This window comes from Micropterus dolomieu, linkage group LG10 (genome assembly GCF_021292245.1).
Source record: "Micropterus dolomieu isolate WLL.071019.BEF.003 ecotype Adirondacks linkage group LG10, ASM2129224v1, whole genome shotgun sequence".
NCBI lineage: Eukaryota > Metazoa > Chordata > Actinopteri > Centrarchiformes > Centrarchidae > Micropterus > Micropterus dolomieu.
In genome coordinates this window covers 16,011,791-16,034,726 of record NC_060159.1, presented here as the reverse complement: position 1 = coordinate 16,034,726, position 22,936 = coordinate 16,011,791, and the positions used below count along the sequence as shown (strand labels likewise).

The 22,936-nt window shown below is 41.2% G+C and overlaps 2 protein-coding genes across 2 annotated transcripts in view; both read left to right on the top strand.

The window, feature by feature from the left end:
• grm1a (glutamate receptor, metabotropic 1a) overlaps positions 1-9,859 on the top strand; it is a 34,314-nt gene extending 24,455 nt beyond the window's left edge. The window contains exons 3-8 of the mRNA XM_046060668.1: positions 453-688; positions 2,143-2,389; positions 3,015-3,192; positions 4,624-4,750; positions 6,423-7,356; positions 8,734-9,859. Of these exons, the coding sequence (XP_045916624.1) occupies positions 453-688; positions 2,143-2,389; positions 3,015-3,192; positions 4,624-4,750; positions 6,423-7,356; positions 8,734-9,565 (2,554 nt within the window). The 3' untranslated portion in view covers positions 9,566-9,859. The remainder of the gene's footprint in view (positions 1-452; positions 689-2,142; positions 2,390-3,014; positions 3,193-4,623; positions 4,751-6,422; positions 7,357-8,733) is intronic.
• A 2,625-nt stretch (positions 9,860-12,484) lies between these two features.
• Positions 12,485-22,936, top strand: part of rab32a (RAB32a, member RAS oncogene family) — a 15,831-nt gene continuing 5,379 nt past the window's right edge. The window contains exon 1 of the mRNA XM_046061142.1: positions 12,485-13,027. Within this exon, the coding sequence (XP_045917098.1) occupies positions 12,814-13,027 (214 nt within the window). The 5' untranslated portion in view covers positions 12,485-12,813. The remainder of the gene's footprint in view (positions 13,028-22,936) is intronic.

Genomic DNA, 22,936 nt, shown 5'->3' with positions numbered 1-22,936 from the left:
GTTTCACTGCTAAAAGCATTGGACATTCAGTCAGTAACAATAGTGATTGAGTATAGTCAGCTCAGTTTGAAGTTTTGGCGTTAAAGCATTTGTTCGTACATGTGCTGAACGCCACTAAGAATAGACCAAAAATCATGATTGAAATAGAGAATATCTTCAAAGTAAAGCTGCATTATAGTGGAACCTGTTCTGTTTACATTGTGTGAAATGAAATTACTGTAGTGTCAATGATGCCACTCACGTGAATAGTTTTATAATTATCTGAATCTGCTGTTAAGTGTAAATGATCATGTACAATAATGGAATATAAAAGACTATCAGTATCATCACTGTCTAGAAGTGCCTGTTATTCTAAATGATGTTTCATACTGACTTAAATCTTTTTTCAGAATCTTTTACTGCCCCCCCTGCAATCGTTATATTATAGCCTGTTTTTCTTTCTCTCTCCTCAGTGATGGATGGGCCGACCGTTACGAGGTTGTAGAGGGTTATGAGCAGGAAGCAGAGGGCGGAATCACCATGAAGCTGCAGTCAGAAGTGGTCAAGACCTTTGATGATTACTACCTGAAGCTGCGTCTGGACACCAACACCAGGAACCCATGGTTCGCTGAGTTCTGGCAGTACCGTTTCCAGTGCCGCCTGCCGGGCCACCCACAGGAGAACAAGAACTACAAGAAAGTCTGCACCGGTGGGTGACTACAGCGAAATGTAGATTTTTGCTGTGTATAAAAAGGAGGCGATTGTTGTAACAAATCAATGCCAACCTTTTATTTTTTTTACTCTCATATATTTCTCTCAAGCATAATCCTCTATTCTTTCATATTGCTGTCAGTGAGTGTAGGGGGTTACATTTGTGCCCAAAAATCATGAATAATAACACAAACTGTGTTTTTTTCCCTCTGTTTTCCTCCCCGAATACTCTCTCCCTTTGCTCTCAAAAGGTGATCATGGTAAATTGTGTCCTTGGCTTGTTAATAGCATTTAAATTACAATTCAAAATTGCTCACAACAAATCCAATCACAAATTTGAAAAAAGTAATGAACACTACAATCAAAATTACGTTAAAATGAATTGCTCTGCATGCTTTTAATGAAATGATAAATAGAATCAATTAGTGGTTTGTGATGACTGTTACTATCTCAGAGCAGTACAGTCATAGTTGCATTTTTACTTTCTCTGTATCACACTTTTACATACCTCCTTTTATTCCAAAGACCTTCAAGGTGGTAAGTGCATTTTTCTAGCCACTACTATGGTGATGACTTTTATCAGAATTGCACACGCACTCTGTAAGCATTTGACTCCTCCAAGACAGTAGGACTTTGACTGATGCTTTCTTTAACACAACATTCTCTGTAATTTCTTAAAACTGCAATTTAGTCAAATGGTGAGATGTCTTTGTCCTAGCAGTCTCAGGCTCTCAGCCAGAAAGGGGATTGCACCAGTCAAACTTTCACATTGAAGCACTGGGCTTGGTTCTATTGGATGAGGAATAAAAAGACAATGGCATTTCACTTTTACACAAACTGCACAGAAGGAATGGCTTACCCAGCACACAATGTTTGCTCACACCTAAAAATAAAATGGTGCTGTCTTGAGATCACACCTTTTCTTTTTTCTTTTCTTGTATGTGCATGTTGATGTCAAAGACAATATCAATATTTCATTATAATATAAATGCACTGTCTAAAGAGGCAAAGCTAAATGTAAATTCAATCTTAAACATTAATATTTTCATATATGGAGAAAATTACATTTTCTACTTTCATTTAAAATTTTCCATCTTCCACAACATTCAGGTTTGACTGTGGGACAGTGTCTTTAGATGGCTGACAGTGAAGTACAACTTGGTATCCACGTCTTGGGATTTTCCCAGACAATTGTTGTTCTCCACATCTGTTTCCTATTTAGCATTTAGACATCATTTTCTGATTTCTTTGTATGCTAATATATTTTGCTGCAAAAGAGGGTTCTGTTTTTCAATAAATTCTCCACGTCTGGTTAAAATTTCATCATACATTGTGGAAAACAACATCTTGTTTTTGTATTCCAACAGTGTAACTGCTCTAAACAACAGACAAACAAGAAAGATTTCTTCAATTGTGATTGGCCATTGATGCCCTCTTTTTCCCCTCTAACAGGAAATGAGAGCCTGCATGAAAACTATGTTCAAGATAGTAAAATGGGCTTTGTCATCAATGCCATCTATGCCATGGCTCATGGCCTCCATGATATGCACAAGGAGTTGTGCCCAGAGAAGACAGGGCTTTGTGAGGCCATGGACCCTATCGACGGCAGCAAGCTGCTGGACTACCTGCTAAAGACGTCTTTCAGAGGAGTCTCAGGAGAGGAGATTTATTTCGATGAAAACGGAGACACCCCAGGAAGGTAAGAGGATGAGAAGGGTGGTAAGACTGCAGAAAAAGGGCAGGAAAATGGAAATAGAGATCTCATATCGTCAATGTGGTTAGAACTAGGAATTTCTCCCGTCTAACACTCTCCTACTCATTAGTATGTGTGCACATGTACACACGTGTGCACCAGTCTTGGGCACGAAAGAATGTAATTAGTTTGGAGTGGAACAGATTCAGAGGATTGTCCGATATGGCAGCCACCTTCATCTCTCTTCAGTCCAACAGACAGTATTTTGACAGTCAGAAAACACAGCCGTGTCATTCCTCCGTCAACTAGGGGTCAGGGGGAGTCAGGCAATGTAAAAATGTAGCTGCAGTGTGCACTGGCATGAGCTCTTGATGTCACACTTACAGGGTTGTAAGCTGTTTAAGTGACTTTGAATAAGCAGTTTGCTAAGCTTTTGAGTCGTTATCATTAAATTACCTGTCACTCTCTCTTTCTCCCCTCCCTTCTCTTCCTTACTCTTTCTCTGTCTGTGATCTTTAACTCTCCTCTGGTCTACTCTGTCCCCCATCTAGTCTTATTTTTTCCCCCTTTCTCACTTAATGAACTTGTTCATGCTCATTATGGTCTTCCGTCAATCCCTCTGTCCATCCAGGTATGACATCATGAATCTACAGAGTGTGGGTGATGTGGCTGATGGTCGTTATGACTACATAAATGTGGGCTCCTGGCATGAGGGCATCTTAAGCATCGATGACAACAAGCTGTGGTTAAACAGTAGCGAAATGGTCCGCTCAGTCTGCAGTGAGCCATGCTCCAAAGGACAGATCAAGGTAGGGATTCAAATCCTCCTTAGAGAAGGTTCAGCATTGGAGGAACTCCACTAGTGTTCATTTAGTCTGAAAAATCAATATTCATTAACAGTGAAGAATTTGCTGTGAAACACTTTCAAGAAGGGTTAATACAACGTTGTGTCTGTGCAGAATTAATTTAACACTGATTAAACTCTCACTGCTCAGCTGGCTAATTTAGTTTAGAGGAAACAGCTAGCCTCAGCTCTGTATAAAGGTGACAAAATACGCACACCAGCACCTCTAAAGTTTATTAACATGTTATGTGTTTCAGTTTTAACCATAGAAATAACAATTCTGTGTTTTAGGGAGTATTATGGACTACTATAATGTATTAATTTAGCTTTAGTGGTGCTGGTAGGCGGATTTTGTTACCTTCAGACACAGCCAGGCTAGCTGTTTTCCCCTGTATAAGCTTAGTTAGCCAGCTGATGTCACTGAACCCTAAACGCCAAAGTCATTAGGATACATAATGTGGGAACTATGAGTGTCTGTACAGAATTTAATGGAAATCTATCCAAACAGTTGTTCATGGTCAGATATTGTGATCCCTAGATCTACATCGCTAGCATGGCTAAAATTAAGTGCAATCAGTTAAGACAGAGATGGTATTTCCCCTGTGCACCCAAAACCTTCTCTTTTATTAATGGTAACTATGTCACCGCTTGGACATGCTGCACCATTCTTTCTATGAATCTTCCCATTTGTTCTCTTTGGTAATCATCGAGCACATCCTCAGCTGGCAAGTAAACTTTTGGGATCCTACTTCATCAATTAAATATTATGTGAAAGGCTTCATGATGGAGAAAATAATTTCTAAGCACATGATTTCATGACTGAAAATGGTTCTGTGTAAAAAAAAAAACCCTTGCACTTTTCACAATTACTTCAGATATTTCAGGTCTAATCAGACTTTTTATATATCACACACAAAGTTTGCACAAGGTGAACAAAGAATTTCCTGTGCATTTCATGCTACCTGGCTGAGGACAAGGCCATTTTATAATAAAAAATAAACTGGTATGGAGCCCAGTTTGTTTTCAGTCTAGCTGTACACTAAGTTGCCCTGTGGGACAGTGCGTGCTTTCTCCTGGCTGTGCACGCTTCCCCCTCTATCTGCTTTGTTTCCTGCCCCACATATCACCCTGCTTTACATATCACACTGCTGGTAACAACTTCTCTGGGAGCAGAGTGTAAAAGCAACTGGCCTTGTTTTATAAACAATATGTCTGGGACTAAAGAAAAAAAAATGCACCAACATATCCTCGTCTTTGATATCCCCTTGATGCTGATTACTTATTTAGGTTGCTTTGGAGGTGATGTGCTTCTTGTTATGGTTTAATTAGTATTGTGTCTGGCTAGTAAGATATCTGTGACCCCCTCATTGTTCATGCCTGGCCTCTCTGCGTGCAGGTGATTAGGAAGGGCGAGGTGAGCTGCTGTTGGATCTGCACCACATGCAAGGACAATGAGTACGTCCAGGATGAATTTACCTGCAAGGCATGTGAGCTGGGATGGTGGCCTGATGATGACCTGGAAGGTAGGCGAGACAAAACCAGTCTGAGCCGGTCTGCTTTTGTTTTTATGAACAATGCTAATCCATACTCCCTATTCCCTACCCTATTCCCTATTTCACACATTTCACATATTTGCTCCTAGCTGTCTACCTTTTGCCTGCTCCCTTGTCAGGACATTTTTATCTTCTAACACCAATCTCACTGAAACAGCACAAACCCTTTCTCTCAGACTATTTTATGCTCTCAAAAACCGCCCTCCCTCCCATAAGCCTGTTCATACTTCACACCCTGACACCTCCTTTCACTGATGCTTTTCATCATCCAGGTCCTCTGACCCTGCTCTCTTTGCTCTCAACCTCCACACTACTCCCCTAAAAAGTGACACTGAACACTTCCCTCCTCCCTCCTCTTTGCCTTGTTGTGACCCAGTGGTTGTTTTGACAGCGATTTATAGAGTTGAGAGGAGCTCTCTGTTCCCAGGTGTAAAATCCTATTACAGCCATGAGAGGCTTGGGGATACATTTCAGTAGTCTGTAGAGGAAGAAATTCTCCCTTCACTCTCATTACATGTTCCTATCTAGAGAATAATAATAGAGAGAGTTGGTATACTATTCAAAGGGTGAGGTTGAAGTGGCCATATATACACTGACTTGCTCATTTGGGGCAGGCTTATTTTAAAAAATAAATAAAATAAAATTCATAAATTCATTATGGTGCTTGTTTCTCTGAAGTCAAATGTGCATTTGCCCAGAGAAGATGTACAGCTGAAGAGTGAGCTTTGTTTTTGAATTATTCAAAGGTCTTCCCAAAGCTTAGATATAGGTTTTAGAGAAATAAGGGATTTGAGGATTGTGTAAGAACAGGTGCAGTTAAGTGCATTTCATCTTTGCCACCCTTGTCCGTATGCATGCAGTGTGGCTGATGCCTCGGTAAGCTAAGCTGGGTGGGTGGTCAAAAGAAAACAAGCAACAGTTCACTGCAGTGCGCTTCAGACACTTTCCCCTCAAGTGTAGCTCGATGTGCTTTTGCACAAGTGCTTTTACATAATACCTCAGTGTAACAACTGCCTCACACCTTCATATTCAAATTAGTACCTTTCCCATTTTATGTTGAAAATATCCAAGCCTCCTGCGGCGACAAGTTAGGTTATTTTAAAATTTCAGATTTCTCATAGTTTGACATGTTGGGAGTTAGCGACGCACACCAGAAGTGGGTTTCTCCGCGCATAGCCGTGCTTGTGATTGCAGTGACTATAATGCTATTAGCAGCAGCATGTAATTTATGGAGGGTTAAGCTGGAAAAGTCTAGGGACGTCAGTTTTTTACCCATTAAGCTCTACAAACTACCTCTGTGCGCTGGATGACAAGTATGCAACTAGTGCATCATGACAGGGTTGACATACATACCCACGTGTCTGCACATACACACTTGGCATAACATGAAAATGAGAGAGAAATCTGACAGAACTGGAGCTTTGGGGTGTGTATGATGACACATGCAAATGAGTTCCTGAGCACATTTAGGCCATCTTGGAAGACTCTGATCACTGCTACACTGACTTCCCTTGTGCTCTCCCCTCTCCCATATCTCTACTGTCAGCTCACTGGTTCTTTTCATCTGTTTTAATGTACCTTTTATTCACAAAAATGTTCTACCAACAAAAGAATAACCAGACATCCCCTCTTCTCTTTCCAGGCTGCCAGCCCCTGCCTCTGAAGTATCTTGACTGGGCAGATGTGGAATCCATAGTGGCAGTGGTTTTCTCCTGCGTGGGCATCCTGATCACCTCCTTTGTCACCTTTGTGTTCATCCAGTATCGTGATACGCCTGTGGTTAAGTCTTCCAGCAGAGAACTCTGTTATATCATCTTGGCAGGCATCTTCCTGGGCTACATCTGTCCATTCACCTTAATCGCCCATCCAACAGTGGCCTCCTGCTACTTGCAGCGCCTCCTGGTGGGCCTTTCATCTGCCATGTGCTACTCTGCTCTGGTGACCAAAACCAACCGCATTGCCCGCATTCTGGCAGGCAGCAAGAAGAAGATCTGCACCAGGAAGCCCCGTTTCATGAGTGCCTGGGCCCAGGTGATCATCGCCTTTATGCTTATCAGTGTGCAGCTCACTCTGGAGATCACACTCATCATTCTAGAGCCTCCTGAGCCCATCAAATCCTACCCGAGCATACGTGAGGTCTACCTCATCTGTAATACCAGCAACTTAGGCATGGTGGCACCACTGGGATACAACGGCCTGCTAATCATGAGCTGCACCTACTATGCCTTCAAGACAAGAAACGTACCAGCCAATTTCAATGAGGCTAAATATATTGCCTTTACAATGTACACTACCTGCATCATCTGGTTGGCATTTGTGCCCATCTATTTTGGCTCAAACTACAAGATCATAACCACATCCTTCTCTGTCAGCCTGAGTGTAACAGTGGCACTGGGGTGCATGTTCACGCCTAAGATGTACATTATAATCGCGAAACCAGAGAGGAATGTCCGAAGCGCCTTCACCACATCTGATGTGGTGCGAATGCACGTTGGAGATGGGAAGTCGGCTCAATGCGGGAGCAACAGCTTCTTCAATATGTTACGCCGGAAGAAGGCTGTATCTGGCAATGCCAAGTGAGTCACCTTTTATTTTGTTCATCTTGATATTCTATGTTGTTTCCTGGGGTGACTGTCTTGAGACAAAATCATAAGATGCCTAAACACTCAAATGGTAAAATGAGTCGTCCAAAGATGATCTTTTCACTTATTTGCAAGTACCATGCGGGTGCTTATTTTTGTAATACCACAAGAATATTTGAGTGTTTAGACATGATGTTAATGGTTAACATTCCAGTACCCCAATCTAAGAAAACTGATTAACTGATTTAGAAACAGTAAGCAGTGTACCCCAATTTATACTGTATGGCACATCCCCCTCCCCCTGAGAATGAAAAATTAGCAAAATTAAGCAAAATTTAATAGAAAACTCAAGACGGCACATTTTGCTGCCATTGATTTAAATCTAACAGGCCGTGCTAATATGTCAGTGGTTATTAAAGTATAGATTTCTCACTAGATACAAGACATGCATATAACTTTTTTGAGATCCACAGCAGTGACACATGGACAGGTGTCTAAAGTAAGGTGTGGGGCAAAGTATGCGAGTGATCCCAAAATGTTTACGTGTTGTCTCTCACCCTTGTCATGCAGCCTTTCTAATCTTCTAACCCTTTAACCTTCTAAACTGAGCAGCGTACTATCTGCAACGTGTCGAGGCTGGCAAATGTTTTAGCATGGGCGTCGTTCAACTCCTTTTCCTGGAGAGCTGCACTGTCAACTCTTAGTTTATGTTTGTTGAGTTGCTTTTGTGTTCAACAACAAAGCCTATCTAGCAGGTTAAAGTAGCTGATGAATTAAAAATGTGTGATCCTGTCACTCCTGAGCTGGCAATGGCAAAACATGTATTTGACACTGCAGCCCTCCAAGAAGGAGATCTGCTGCCCTGCTGCTTTTGGTTTAACCTGAATTAACCTCATATTTAACTTTCCTCAGCATGAACGCCCTCCCCTCCCCACCTCTCTAACTAATCACATTAGAGCCAGTCCTAGCTCATTCTGCACTAAACTCTGTCATCTTCAAGCCAGTTCAGGCACCAACTGACACACTTGCATGCGTCCCATTTCAACTATATAAGCAAGTAGTCAAGACAGGAGGAAATGAGCTGGTTGGCTCAATGTTTGGAGCAACTTGAAGATCATAATGCTGTCTGCAGCACATTATGAATCACTATGTTTGTGAAGTGCCACAGTTGAAAAATGTAATTCTCTTTAGAGCTCATGAGTGAACCCCTTAGTAAAGCTGTCATGTCATGTGGTTAAGAAGTATTTTAACATGCATCAGAAATGTTGAAATGCTGCTGCTCTGTTGTGTTATGTTGCTGCTATGTTGTTTTTTCTGCAACCACCTCCCGGTTTCCTGTGATAGTAACTTGGGTCTTTATCTCGTTCATAGTTCTAATGGCAAGTCTGTGTCATGGTCTGAATCAGGTGCAAGACACCCTCCGAGGGGGGGGAATGTGTGGCACAGACTGTCTGTGCATGTGAGGAAACAGGAAGCCGGCTTGAATCAGACGGCGGTCATCAGGCCCCTAACTAACACCCCCGACCCCCACAGTTGTGAGCCGTCTACCTGCGACCTTGGCACAGACCCCCATCTCCCCCAAGATCCACGCAGCACTAAGCCTCTTTACAACCTGGTGGAGGAGGACGATGAGGGCGATGCGCAGCGCCCCCTCTGGACTCCAACTTGCTCTGGACAGATGCAAGGGCTGGAGTCTGATTTAGATAAGCCGGCTTCTTATTTGCCCTCCCACTTGAAGGGCTGCACTGCGGAGCGCTTGCAGGGAGCTGTGGTGGACACACACAGCTCCCATGTCCCTGCACTGAGTGACTATACTGCCAGAGAGGCAATCCCTACCAACGAGCCTTTGAGCTTGACCCCCTCTCAGCTTCCTTCAGCCCCACAACTTGGGTCGTTTGAAGAGGAGGGGCCCGAGGACGAGGAACTGGACCTCTTGCACAGCTACATTTATGATGCCAAGGAGGATGGGGAGGGGGAGGACGGGGAAGAGGAGGACGGGGACAGCGAGGATGTAACTCAGAACAAGCCAATTCTGGAGGAATCCCTAGCTCTGTCGCCGCCCTCCCCCTTCAGAGACTCTGTGTGTTCGGGGGAGTCTGTCAGCAGCTCCCCTGTCATGGAGCTGATGCTCGGTAGCCATCTGAGCTCAGTCTACACCTCAAATAATTTCCAAGACTTCGCACACAGCTCCTCAACACTGTGAGAGCAAAACAGGCGCTAACGCAGTTGCTGTCAACACACTTGTGCATCACACAGACATGCACTTCCACATACAGGTTCATGCACATGCACAAACACACACACACACACAAACATGTACAGAAACATACTGTATAACACCATTATTTGATTATCATTTCAAGTTTATAACATGTCTTTTTCATTGTCATTCGCTTGCTTGTATTTATTACTCTGCTTTTATCAATAAGGGGTTAATCAAAGCTATAAGTAGAAAAAAAGCAGGAATCATCCATGAGTGCTTACATTTCTGAAGGGCTGTCAGCGCACAAAGCCTATTTGTATAATGTAAAACCGGGAACAGTGCCAAAACTAGTCAGCTCTCATGCCAAATTTTGATGAATTAAGGCAACACTGAGAGTAAAAAAAAGGATGTAGCTGTGGTTTCTTATAGTGGCAGTGCAATTAAGTGGATTACAAGAAAAACACAATTCTATGTGCAGACTGTAAGACTCAACCAGAGACCAAACTGGCTTTAGGGACTTCAATAGCTCAAGTGCATTTCATGCAAGATTTGATTAGCTCAGCTCCTCTCTGCTGCACATGAACAGACCTGCACATGTGTGCAGCAGTCGCAGCTGCATCGAAAAAACAATCTGCTTTATCGCCTTTTTTTCATGAATGAATTTAAACTCAGCTTCCTCTCATCCAATCATCTTTGCAATTTAAATAATTCAAAGAGATAACTTAACAAGAAAAGTGCAGTATGTTGGTTGAATATTACTTTTATGTGTTGCGAAGTGTGCTCAACATCACAAAATTATTATAACAAAACTGAGAATCTGAAGATTTACCAGCTGTATGATATATGATATGGATATAATGTGCCAATCCAAGTTGTTATCAATCTACATCCCTGCTTTTGATTTTTACGATGTAGCTGATACAGGTTTGCTTGATTGTAGAAGATGGCAATGTTGTTTATTCCGTTTGCACTCAATCATAACCCTGAGAACAAGTTTAACAAGCATGGGGTGCCATAAAAGAACTACTTTTGCGTTCCATGCCGTGTTGATATTTCTCATGTTCTGAGTTTGCTGTGTCATTGTAATGGAAAAGCACAGTACTTGTACAACTTCTCAAAGTTTGTAATACTGTTAAGCCATCTCTTGTTATTTCACACAGGTGGTATGTTTGTAATACTGATAAATGTTTCTATATTTAGAATGTCTACAGAAAAAAAGAAGAGTTTATACATTTTGAAGCTGTCCTCACATACTTGTCACTGAGCAGTGTGTTTGGTTTTTGGGTAACTTTTAAGCTAACTTGAGTCGACTGTATCCTCTTGAAAATATTCAGTTGTAAAAGTAACTAATGATTAGTTGCTTCTTGTAATGAGATTTTACATGTTTCAATTTTGCTTAAATCTTGCATTATAAACTTAAGTAGTTTACTTTAGATTAATTTTCTTAGTTCTTTATCTATAACAATGCAAATTATTTCAAGCCTATACAGTACATAGTGCAATTGTATTGTATTTCCAAATGTTTTAGTCTATTATAGTGTAAGTTGTTAAATGATTTTAACTAATGTAAAATATAAAAGGGTGCCACCTGTTTAACACTGTCAAATCTAGAATGAAATAGGCCTTTATGTTTTGGGCAAGCGGAACAATGCTGTAAAATAAAAACTATTTATATTAAGAAGACTGCTTACTTCCTACAACAGCTTGAAAAACAGGGTTGTCATTATGTTTGGCTGCGAAAATCCTAACCTGCCAATCAATATTATTGTAGGCCAGTGTTTCCAAAATAGAGTTTGGGGGCAATCAGTGATCCTTAAGAGGTTTTCAAGCCAAGTTCCCCTCTTCTTGAAAATGTATTGGTACTTAGATGTTTGAGCTTCTCTGTGCAGAATGATGCACGTGCTGAATTTGACACTAAAAGGCCCTTTTTGTGTGTTCTTTAGCTGAAAGGGGAATGTTTTTCTGAGCTTGTCTTAAAACTCTGTTTTTTGGTACTACAAGTATGATTTTGTGACATCTCAGCTTTGGAGCCAATCCCGGCCCAATATTCAACATAAAAATCCCATTGGTTGATGCTTACTTGATGGTTATGATGACACTATAACATAAAAAGGATTGGGAGCTTGGGTTTGAATGCGGAATTGCAGAAAAAGAAATGCATGACACTGAACAAATTACACTTTTGAACAGAGCAGAAATATTTTGTATATCATAAAAATTAAGTTTAAATATAGGCCTACAGTAACTATGTGTCTGCATAGAGTTGTAATATATTTATTTTATTTCAGTAGTAGAGTGTTATTTTCGTTTTAAAACTAGGATATTTATTCTTGACATTTTCTACCATCATCATCACTATTTAACATATTAATATTTCAATGTATTGCAGACGAACATCTTGCATATTTTTTATCTTGCAACAAATAAGACTGTAACTTGTCCAGTGACCAGCAGAAGTGGTAGCCTACTAAATGAAGTTTGGGAGCCGAAAGAGCAGACTCTCTGAAAGGCACGGACGAACCCGCCCCACTGATTTGAAGGGAGAGCAGTGAAGCCAGTTTTGGACCAATAAAATACTACTACAGGGCCACTTCCTGTTGGCACCAGCGTCTACTGCGCACGATCGTGCAGCATAACCGTGGTTTAATGACGTAGAACAACTGCAGAAACACCGTAATTCTGGTAGCTGTATAAATGCGCCAACAAAAAGTTTCATGGCTCAGTGTGTTAGTCTGACTCGGATTGTCACTGTTTAATCAGCCCACCTAAAAGGTTCACCAGTCAAACACCAAAGCAGCGTCACTGATTGCTCTGATAGTTTTTTTTGATAGCCGAGAGTTTATAATCTAAGCAATACGGTTACATCTCTCATGTGCGATGGGGTGTCACAGGGTTTGGACGTCATTTTTGGGCCTACATGGATCCCTCCGTGAAGGCTTTGGTCGGCTTCGCTGTCCGATCTCTGGCTTACCCCCTTGGGCTCCCTTCAGAAAGCTGTAGGCTTTTAATTCCCGTTACTAATATCAAGTGTGTCTTTCATTTCCGGGTCCTATGACTTATCAGGTGGTTGCTGGGCGGCATCAGGAGGAGGAGGAGAATTAGTAAAGGGGAAAGAAATTCTGTTGCATCTGGCCCCCTGCCCTCTAACCAGCCCAGTCCACTCCAGCGCCTCGCAGGAAGCTTATACATGAGCGAGAAAGCAGAAGCTGTCTAAGTTTAGAGAAAAAGTTGTCAGTGTCCGTCTCAGCATGGCCGGGGGCTCGGTGTCTGAGTGCAAGGAGTACTTGTTCAAAGTGCTGGTGATTGGGGAACTAGGCGTCGGGAAAACCAGCATCATCAAACGCTACGTGCACCAGCTTTTCTCGCAGCACTACAGGGCGACGATCGGGGTCGACTTTGCGCTTAAAGTGATCAACTGGGACAGCAACACGCTGGTCAGATTACAGCTGTGGGACATCGCAGGTAAGGAAACGCCCGGTCACTTTCAACCCATTTTAGTGTGAATCAGATGGAGCTGAAGAAGAAGTGGGTGGCGAGCTCAACTTTTGTGTGCGATTCAAAAGAGTAGTTCCACTTTCCGCGGTTTTAACATTCAACCAGAAAAGAAAACAAAAACGTGTGTAGCAATATTCCCAGGTGGCCTCAATGAACTCAAAGAAGCAAGAGGGGAATTTCCAGCTAACAGACCGGTTGATCGTGTCTGCTGGTTGTCTTTCCCACTTTATGATGCAGGCAGCAAAATTAGAGGAATTTAGGTCACTTTGTTATTACCAACTGAGTGCCCGCCCCCCTCAAACAAACTCACAACAATAGTCTTGTAATATATTCTACAGGGAGTAAAACTGTGTTTATAGATTAACTGAGTGACTTTACTGGCCCTCATCTTTATTACATGCTGTTGTACTTATCACAGTGTCATCCTAATATTCTTCAAATGCCCCCCCCTCCATCCCATGTGATCCTTGGTATTTCTGAAAAGGATTTCAGTAAACTTGGCACACACACACCGGCCTGCGCATTCCAGCACCTTGGGTAAGCAAGCCAAGAGAAATCAGAGCAGAGTGTAAACAAAAGTTCCCCAACATGCAGACAGCCCTGCTCAGGGGTTCCCAACAACTCCCATTGTTTGTCATCGCCAGGCACAAAAATATCACACTGTAAAACAAAGGAAGTCTGAGAAGGACACAGCTTGAAAGGACAGGTGAGAGAGGGTCAGTGATAAAGGATTAGGATCAGCATGACAAAATAAAGTGTTGAACGAGCTGACAGATGCGGGCTCGCTACCGTTGAATCAGCAGGAATGAGGGTGTAATGACATCAGGCCTCGTGAAATTGGTTGGCCACATATACTGTAACTCATAAGACCAATTTACTGGGGAAGTTTTTATGTTAGGTGTAATGAGATCACACGGCTTCAGGGCCTGTGTGTGTGAGCAAGCTGTCATAAAAATGGCAACCATTATATTTGTTTGCTTACTCTCTCGGTGGCCTTAGTTTTGGACATTTATTTCGGTATGTTCCTGTAGTTAAAAATGGCAACAACATGGTTTAAATTGCAACAGCTTATACATGCAAACTGTGTTGTTATGTAGACAACAATCGTGATCTCACGTGTTATTCATCATTCCCTGAGAAGGTGGCATTTAAAGTAAGGAGTGTGGCTAAAGGATTGTTTGTGTGTTTTTAAAAAAAAAAAAAAAAAAAAAATAGTTTAATAGGGCTGCAGCTTGATGATCATGGAGCCGGAGAACCGATGTAGGAAATTTCCACAATGGTTGAAATTCACCATGTGCAAGTGATTTGGCATGCACCACAGAGAATAGGGATTGTTTCTGGTACATGCTGTTCAGATTATCTCAGCCAAAAGTGGTAGTTGTAGCTTCTCATTATCTGGTTTTGTGATGATTACCTACCTGCTTTGATTCTACACTGAAAGTCACCTGAGATAGGTCAAATCCATTGTGTTTACAGTATGTAAACTCTGGTTTAAAGACACACTAAAAGAGTTGTAAGTTGCTGTAATTGTTTCTCATGCCCATACTGGCTGTTGTGTCACAGACTGTGTCTTCTTCCTGAGCTGCAGTGGAGGGACAGTAACAACAACAAAAGAAGAAATTTTGTACTAACAAGATCGTAACTTAGCCTGCCTCTAGACATGTTCTATTCATATGTTTGAAAGCCGCCATGGTTGTGCAGGTCCATCCTCTCCCTCAATCAAACCAACCTCATATGCTGAGACAGATCAGGACAGATGGTTAGAAGACTGCTGTATTTATATTTATTTCATCGCTTACAGCAGTGATAGGAAAGAGGCGGACAGTTGTGTGTGTGTGTGTGTGTGTGTTTGTTTGTGTTTGTGTGTGTGTGGGGGGGGGGGCGTCACAACAACTTGCAAGTCTGTCACAGACTGATTGGCATCGTGGGTTACACTCCCCGCTGTCGCCTGGGCCCTGGCAGCACAAGCTCAGTGTGCAGGGACATCTGTGACTGACTGCCAGAGAAGGCCGTCTGCCTGTCACAGCCAGACAGCACTTGATCAGAGGATCCGGGAGGGTAAATAAAACACTGACACACACACGCACGTGTGCGTGCACACACGCTCATTTACATGCACTGTTATCATTTAGACAAGGGAACAGAACTATATACATGCACACACACTCTGACCAGAAAGAAAGTTTGACGTTAGATGATACAGATGCTAAACCTCATTAGTCACACCTACACAATAGGCCTGGCCTGAGGATGCTCCAAGGATAAAATAAGTAACAAAGTGTGGGCGTGAAAGAGTGAAAGCTGGAGGTATATTTGCCATGTCATTAAGACCAGCCATTAAGCCATTTAATCGTGCAGAAAAGGAGGAATTATCTTCTCGGCAACACTGAGAGCAACTTCAGAGTTGCGTTGTCTTCCCAACCTGAATAATAATTACGGTTGTGGAGGAATGATAGTAATCAGAGGCTTGTGCAGGATGAGGGCACCATGGAAGACCATGTAAAGCTTGCAGCTTTCCCACCCCTTTTCACCCGGAATTGCTACTCTCTCCTGGATTTGTCTAAGCCAGTGGACAGGGTGATTACCACTATGGCACATAGTGTAAAAAAGCCTGCACCTTGTAGGGACCAAACATTCCCGTAGCAGCAGGATGTATGGAGTTGTTTCTATCACAGTGCTAACCAGCAGTCTTGTCAGAAAACTTGCCTTGCCACTCAAACGCCGCCAATTTCCAGCAGGATTCAAAACTCTCCGTGGTCAGCACCACCATGGCTTCCAACCTGGTAGTCGTGAGGCAAGAGTCCCAAATACTAATCTGAGGTGTAACAAGATGATTAAAGGGATAATAAAATTGTCTCACAAAATTACATTTATACATTTTTCTGACTTTTGTTTGTAACATTGGCTCTTGTGTGAAATACTGGAAATATTTACTGTTCTCACCTCCACATCCACACTATGGCAATAACCGGAGACATGGGGTTGCAAGTAGACATGATTTGTTTTAAGGGGTCACAAACCTTACAGACCAAATGATGGTGAGAAAAAAAGTGAAAAATTCCATTCACACCTTCTCCAGGGCTCAAGGTGACATCTGTAAAGTGCTAGACTGTTTATTTTGATCATTTAATTGTTTCAGTCATTTTTTCAAGCAAAAATGTCTTTGTCATTTATTATAATGAATGAAGAGTCTTGAGGTTTTGGTCTGTTTGTTGGACAGAAGAAGCAAGACGTCAACACTTTGGGCTCTGGGAAATTGTGATGAGCATTTTTTGAAATTTTATAGACTAATTGATTGATCCTGAAAATAATCAAATAATAATGCAAATGAATCGATAATGTAAACAATCGTTAGTTGCAGCCTGAGTCTGACTGGCACTCCAAAACTATGAATATGATATTCAGTTTACTGTCATTTAAGACAAAGATGTTTGGCAAACCATTAATACATTAATTGATTATCAAAGTAGTTGCTGATTCATTTCCTGTCGATCGTCTAATAAATGAATCAATTAATTGTTTCAGCTCTAGTTGGGAAGCAGTGATTAGCAAAACCTAATCACTGTCAAGCAATGTAGCTCTATTTGGCAATTAGAACTGTGCATACTAAAGGTGGAGCCGAGACCTTTTCAAGTACACAGAGTGACGAGCAAACGGCACCTCCACTGGAGGAGCAAAGATTGACAGAGCTCTCAGTTAACACCAATGAGCAGAAAACACAATGTACAGATGGGCGACAGATGATGGTAGTGTCTGACACCTCCCATAGGTGTTTAACTGGGTTGAGATCAGATGATTGCACAGGCTATAGCATATACATAATTTTCATACTCATAAATCCATTTAGCGCCCTACATGCACACTAAAAACTCCTGGGTTAAAAAGGGACCAACTAATTTAAGGTTATTTCAACCCAGAAAATTGGGTTATTCTTTTTGACCCAACTTCTGGGTTAAAAGAACAACCCCAATATCTGGTTTGAAATAACCCAGTCATTTGTCAGTATCTGTTATAATCTTTGTGTCTTTTGTGCATGGTTGTCGTTGGCAGTAGTATTAATTGTGTGCAATATGAAGTACTGCTCACATTTTGGCCACTTTTCTATATCCTTGCTACAATCACATTTTATGGCCATATTTACCACAAATAGTGATTAAGACCAAAGAAGCTTTTCCTTCCTTGCCTGTTCTGGATTGTCTGGTTACACAGATTCCCCAAAAGACCACGTGTAATAATTCTACTTAAACTTCTACAACAAATATTATTGTTTTGAGCTAAATTCCTACCACCTTGTGCCAAGGCTTTATGTTGATCAGCCCCAGCCAACCCTTCAGTTGAAGGTGAGGGGAAACGGGGGTAATACCACTTAGAGGTTGGGGATTTTCCCTCAATTCAGATTCTGTTCATTGCTAAAGACTGTTGTAAGCCGTGGCAAGTCACTTCTCACATGCTGCTCGGTGGAATGTGAAAGTGCCAGTCATGTGTTGTCTCTCTGAAGTCGCTCTGCTAAAGCTTGCACTGAAGGCTACCTAAACGACTGGACCCTGTGCTGTCTTTGTGATTTTAGTTGCTGGGAGGGCGTGTGGAGAAGTTTCACAGCCAGTTGCCTCCTAACAACAGACGGAGACTGCTGCAGTTGCTACTGCCATGTCTGGCTTGGACAGTTTCTATGGTAACCCACCCACAGGATAGCAATATGTACGACCGAAGAGGAAACTGGGGTTGCTAGGGCTATGGATAATGATGAGACTTTTCTCTCTGTTTCTCCCACACAACAAACAGACATGAATGGTGGCTCTAAGTAGACATTTTCTTTTTCATCAAGTGGTCCTGTAACAGCAGATTTCACATGTTCATACCCAGACTGCCTAATTGTGCTTGAGGTCATGCACCAGAACACGTCAGTATGTTAGACTGAAGCGAAATGTCCTTGTGTAAAGCCTTTGGAATTCCACAATAGTTCACTCTCTGTATGGATAGATTCAGGCGTACGTCTCTTAATTTGTAGGCATGTTGTGCGGTTGAGGCAGCAGCACACGTCTCCTGCAGTCTCATGCTCCTCTCTGGCATTCAGTGTGTAAGTGCTCCATTGTTCATACAGCTCATTCCATTCCTCTGTGTTTTATGCTGATTGGGTTAGCGGCATATGACACTTATTAATGTTTTTAGTATAGTTTTTTGTCCTTTATTTAAAAAGACATACACAACTCATCGGAGTAAAACAACAAGAAACAGAGTACATAAAAGTATGAATACCATTAAATTGATCTTTAGTAATCTACTACGATTATTGAACTCTGTCCAATTGCAGCATTGATAGGTGTGATCTTCCTACACAAGTCCATGACATCCAAACTCCTCTGTGTTCATAATGTCAAATATTAACAAGAGACAACAATCTTGCTAATTAGACCAGGGAGACTTGGAATGAAGATGTGAGGAAACTGACAAATCACAGCCATTATTAACTGTATGAATCAATGCAATGAAAATAGATAAAGCAAAATATAGATTGCTTCACTGAATTTCCATTTTGGGCCATTACATATTGGTATACTATCAATTAATTTATTATTGAATATAAAATTAACTATTTGGTCATTTGTTAAGGAAAAAAAACTGGTTCCATTTTATCAAATGTGTGGGTTCGATGCTTTTCATCATACATATTTTAATGACAAGACATTTGAAGATGTCACCTTATGGTAATTATTGGGCATTTCTTTATAATTTCCGGGCAAATATAGCCAGAAAGGATTATTTGATTAGTCTAGATAATCTGCAGACTAATCGATAATGAATTGCTGACATTGCCTGTGTATCAAAATGCCTGATAAAGCTTATTCCTCTGTGCCATTGAACTCCATTGTTGACCAGAAGTATTTTAAACACAACATTGCACTAGGTGGCATTTTCATTAAGATTTTGATGAACATGGGCACTGTAGTTTATTTTAGGTAAACATCCAAATCCACTGCTGAAAATAGGCCCAAAGTATTATATTATTTACTCCTGTTAATGATTGCTACAAAAATGCAGTCCCCAGATATTTTAGGACAAGTATAAAGTATATATTTGTGACCCATTTTTTAAAGTTTTTCAGGGGGAGTGCAAAGAGTGAAGTAGCTTTTATTTAACAAAGCAAACATCAGATCAGGACTGGTGCAGAATGTGCCTATCGTGTTGTTGTTCAGCAACAGGACTGGTTTTAGTAAATGCAGCAGAAAGATTATCATATTATGTCACTTAAAAGGTCATCAGATTCATGGGATTTGCTGTCATTTAATGTTAGTGACTTGTGCACGGAACCACAGCACCCTATCGATACCCCAAATAACTCATTACAGCCTGCAAAAGCAAGGTGTGTATGTGTGAGTGTGCGTGCACCTGTGCAACTGGAATCGGTGATACTGATCGATATAATCACCCCCATACAAGTCTTTTCCATCCAGCTTGTTCTTTCCCGGGAGGACTGAGGTTAACACCCTGAGACTGGCTGTGCTTCCACATCGACCCAGCAGGACTGGACGCGTCAGAAAATCAAGTGAAGTGTTGAATGTGTACAATGACACGCTTTAATGTCGTCGTCATTGTTTATGGAGAGGTTTGTCCTCCTAGAATAAATGAATGATCATACTTATTCTCAGCATTTATTAGCTTTTTTGCTAATTCAATACAAGAGTCACAAGGTACGAGTTAAATCATTATACTGCATAAAGCACACAGTGACATGCTTTTGTGGGCAAGTCGGTGTGTGTTGGGCAACCTTGCAATTCAACACTTTAATAAAAAAAAAAATGTCAAACATAAACCAGTTCCTGGTCTTAGATGAGTAGGCAAAAAATATATTTTCAGCAATTATCCCATCGCTCGTCCATGTTTTCACTGTAGCACAAAAGTAGTTTTTGGATGTTATGAAAGTCGGTACATAATAATGCTCATCTGTCCCTGTTGCTTTGTTCAGTGGTGAAGATTATATTTCTTTTATTTAGCTGAATAAAACATGGTAAATTGTGTTCTTTGTCTGCCTCTCTTCTCCTGTATTGACTAGTGTAGCTGAAACGATTTTCAGCAAATTTTGCCTCTGTAGTCAATATTGTTTATTTCATCCTATATTTTGTCTTTACCTCCATTCTGCTGGTTGTATAAGCTCTACAAGGCATGGAAATGAAAGCCTTATTTCAGTCATTCAGCTCTTTAGTCCACCATGTCGTGTCTCTGGTGAATTCACTTGGGGTTATATCAGCTAAAATTAGACTCTCAATTATGAGCAATTACCGTCAGGCCTATGGGCCCCACAGTGTATTCACTCTCTCGCTCACACCCGCACTGCGCCACGCTACTCCAGTTCCTGGTGTGGTTGGGTAAGTACCTACAGTAAAGTAAAAACTATACTGGGAGAAGCTGTGCTCACAGTTCCCCAATCCTTTTCTTGGTTCATCTTCTGTTTTGTAACTCAGCTTTAGTGGAGGCTGTTGAATGTCTTATACACTACAATTACTCTTGCCCTGCAGGCTTTCTTAAATTCGAGCGGTGGAGCAAAAATATTTCACATGCTACCTCAAGACACTGGAAGCTTGATATGATTGCACAAATAATAGTTGCCCAGGCTGAATCTAAAAAGATGTTAAATGAGCAGGTACTTTAAAGGCACAATATGTGATCCAATGTAAAGAAATGATAGTTCTACCAGCAAAAATCAAATCTGTCCCAACAACTGAAGTGATACATGGTTTTGGATGTTGTTATGTGTTTACATCAAAAAACAAAAGAGACCTATATTGTAGTTATTCTTGGGAAATCAACCTTTTGTCTGTTAACTTTTTTTTAACAACATCATGAATTATGTATGCTCATGAATATACCTCAGTCAGTTGATGGACCTTTAACCATGTTAAGTTCACCATGTTAAGTTATTCATGTGAATCACACAACTGATTTTAGCATACAAAACCTCAAAAAACAGAACTGAAACAATTTTTTTACTTGAATAAAAAAACACTTTTCTGTCTGTAAATTTTTGCATTCTGCATTTGCAGACTCTCTAAATCACAGATTATGATCACAGCGAAGCCTGTCCATGCTTGTACTAAATTTCTGTAGGTGCAGGTAGCATCGACACACCTAACTGTATGTTGGCATTAAGTAAAAAAGCCTATTTTTCAGTTACCAACTAACCTGTTTTGGATGCATTTTGAGGTAACCCAACTAATATGTGTACCACAGTGGTTATTACGGTAAGTCTGGTGTAGTTTTCTTATTATCAACAAATCCCATGAAAAGACCAAAACCAACAACGAATTAAAGCTGCAAGCAGTGTTGGGCGGGACCTCGCACGTGTAACGCGTCGAGATGTGAGGTGGCTTTAGAGTAGACAGAGAAAATATTAAGTTGGTCGGACTAATTCTCTAGGAGTAGTTTGTTAAAGTATGGAATATGTAGAAAATCCCAAAATAACCATAAAATTCTAAATGGCTGACTCTCCTGTTGTGTTTAGGGCATTGCACCAAGAGGCTTTTTTGTACATCTGGACATGATACATGTCCCACAGAAATTTCGTACATGTAGGTAAAACGTGCCGTGGGGGCTGCTTTGTTGGTCACTTCCTATTGCCAGTAGGTGGCGCTATGACTATGGGGAATGTTGTCTTGTACATGTGTTCAGGGCAGGACTCTTACCAAATAGAGGGTAGAGATGTGAGCATGTACAGTCAAGTTACAACAACTTTCTGTGTCATGGCAAAGAGTTTAACTTTGCCGTCACGCCACCGCCACACCGTCAACTGCAAAGTCACAAGTTTTACAACATGGCTTCATCAATGCGTTATGGGTTTTCTGGGACGGCTCTGAATTTTCCAACCTGCTAGGAGTAGTACATTACTGCATAAAACGTGTCATTTCCTGTTGCCAGCAAGTGGCGCTATGACTATGAGTGATTGTTGGCATGTGGATGTGTTCAGGGCGGACTCTTATAGTACATTCCAAATTTGGTACAGATGTGAGCATGTAGACTGAAGATACAATAACTTCCTGTTTTATGACAAATCATCGATTTTGAACGCCACGCTACGGCCACACCGTTCCACGAAAACTCATCATTTGTACAACTACAACAAACCCTAATTATTCAAACTAACAAGTATTGAGAGCAACATACAGGCTGGGGAAGTGTAAAAGTATTGACAGATGGAACACTGTTGGTTTCAGTCTTTTCATGGGATTTGTTCATAATAAGAAAGATATAGAATATCTCCAGCCTTATATTTGGGAGACGTTTTTCATGCAAGGAAAACTACAAACCAAAAATAATAAGTCCAAGTGGCGAAAGTTGGAGACTCCAACAGTCACTGTTGCTACTTATCACGCCAAGCAAAAAAAAATGTAAGAGCTGCACAAAAGAAGGGCCGACTGCTTCATATGATTACATACAGAAATAAAACGGTCTGAGGCAGAAATCAGGGGATCTTCATGTGTCACTAGAGATGCATTTTGCCAGTTGAACTGCTGATGATAGATTCATCCTCCAATAAGGTACTGCACAGTATGCCTCAGTGCACTCTTATGCTGAGGTGAAGTGATGTGGGCAGACTTATGTTATGTTAGGTATGTTAGAGCGCTGTTCCTGGAATGATTTTTTTCATCTCAAGAGCCTGTTTCCTCTTTAAGGTTTCACTTTAAAGTATTGGAATTTCCATGGAAATTTTTATTCATTATGACTATAGTTTATTAAACCTTAGTAACCTGTAGTCATTTTACATGATGTGGTGGCATGTAAACCCCCCCCCCCCCACACACACACACACACACAAATACAACTTCAAATACAGAAAAGAAAAGTGCAAGAAACAACTTCAAAATAAATCAAATGGTTGAGGTA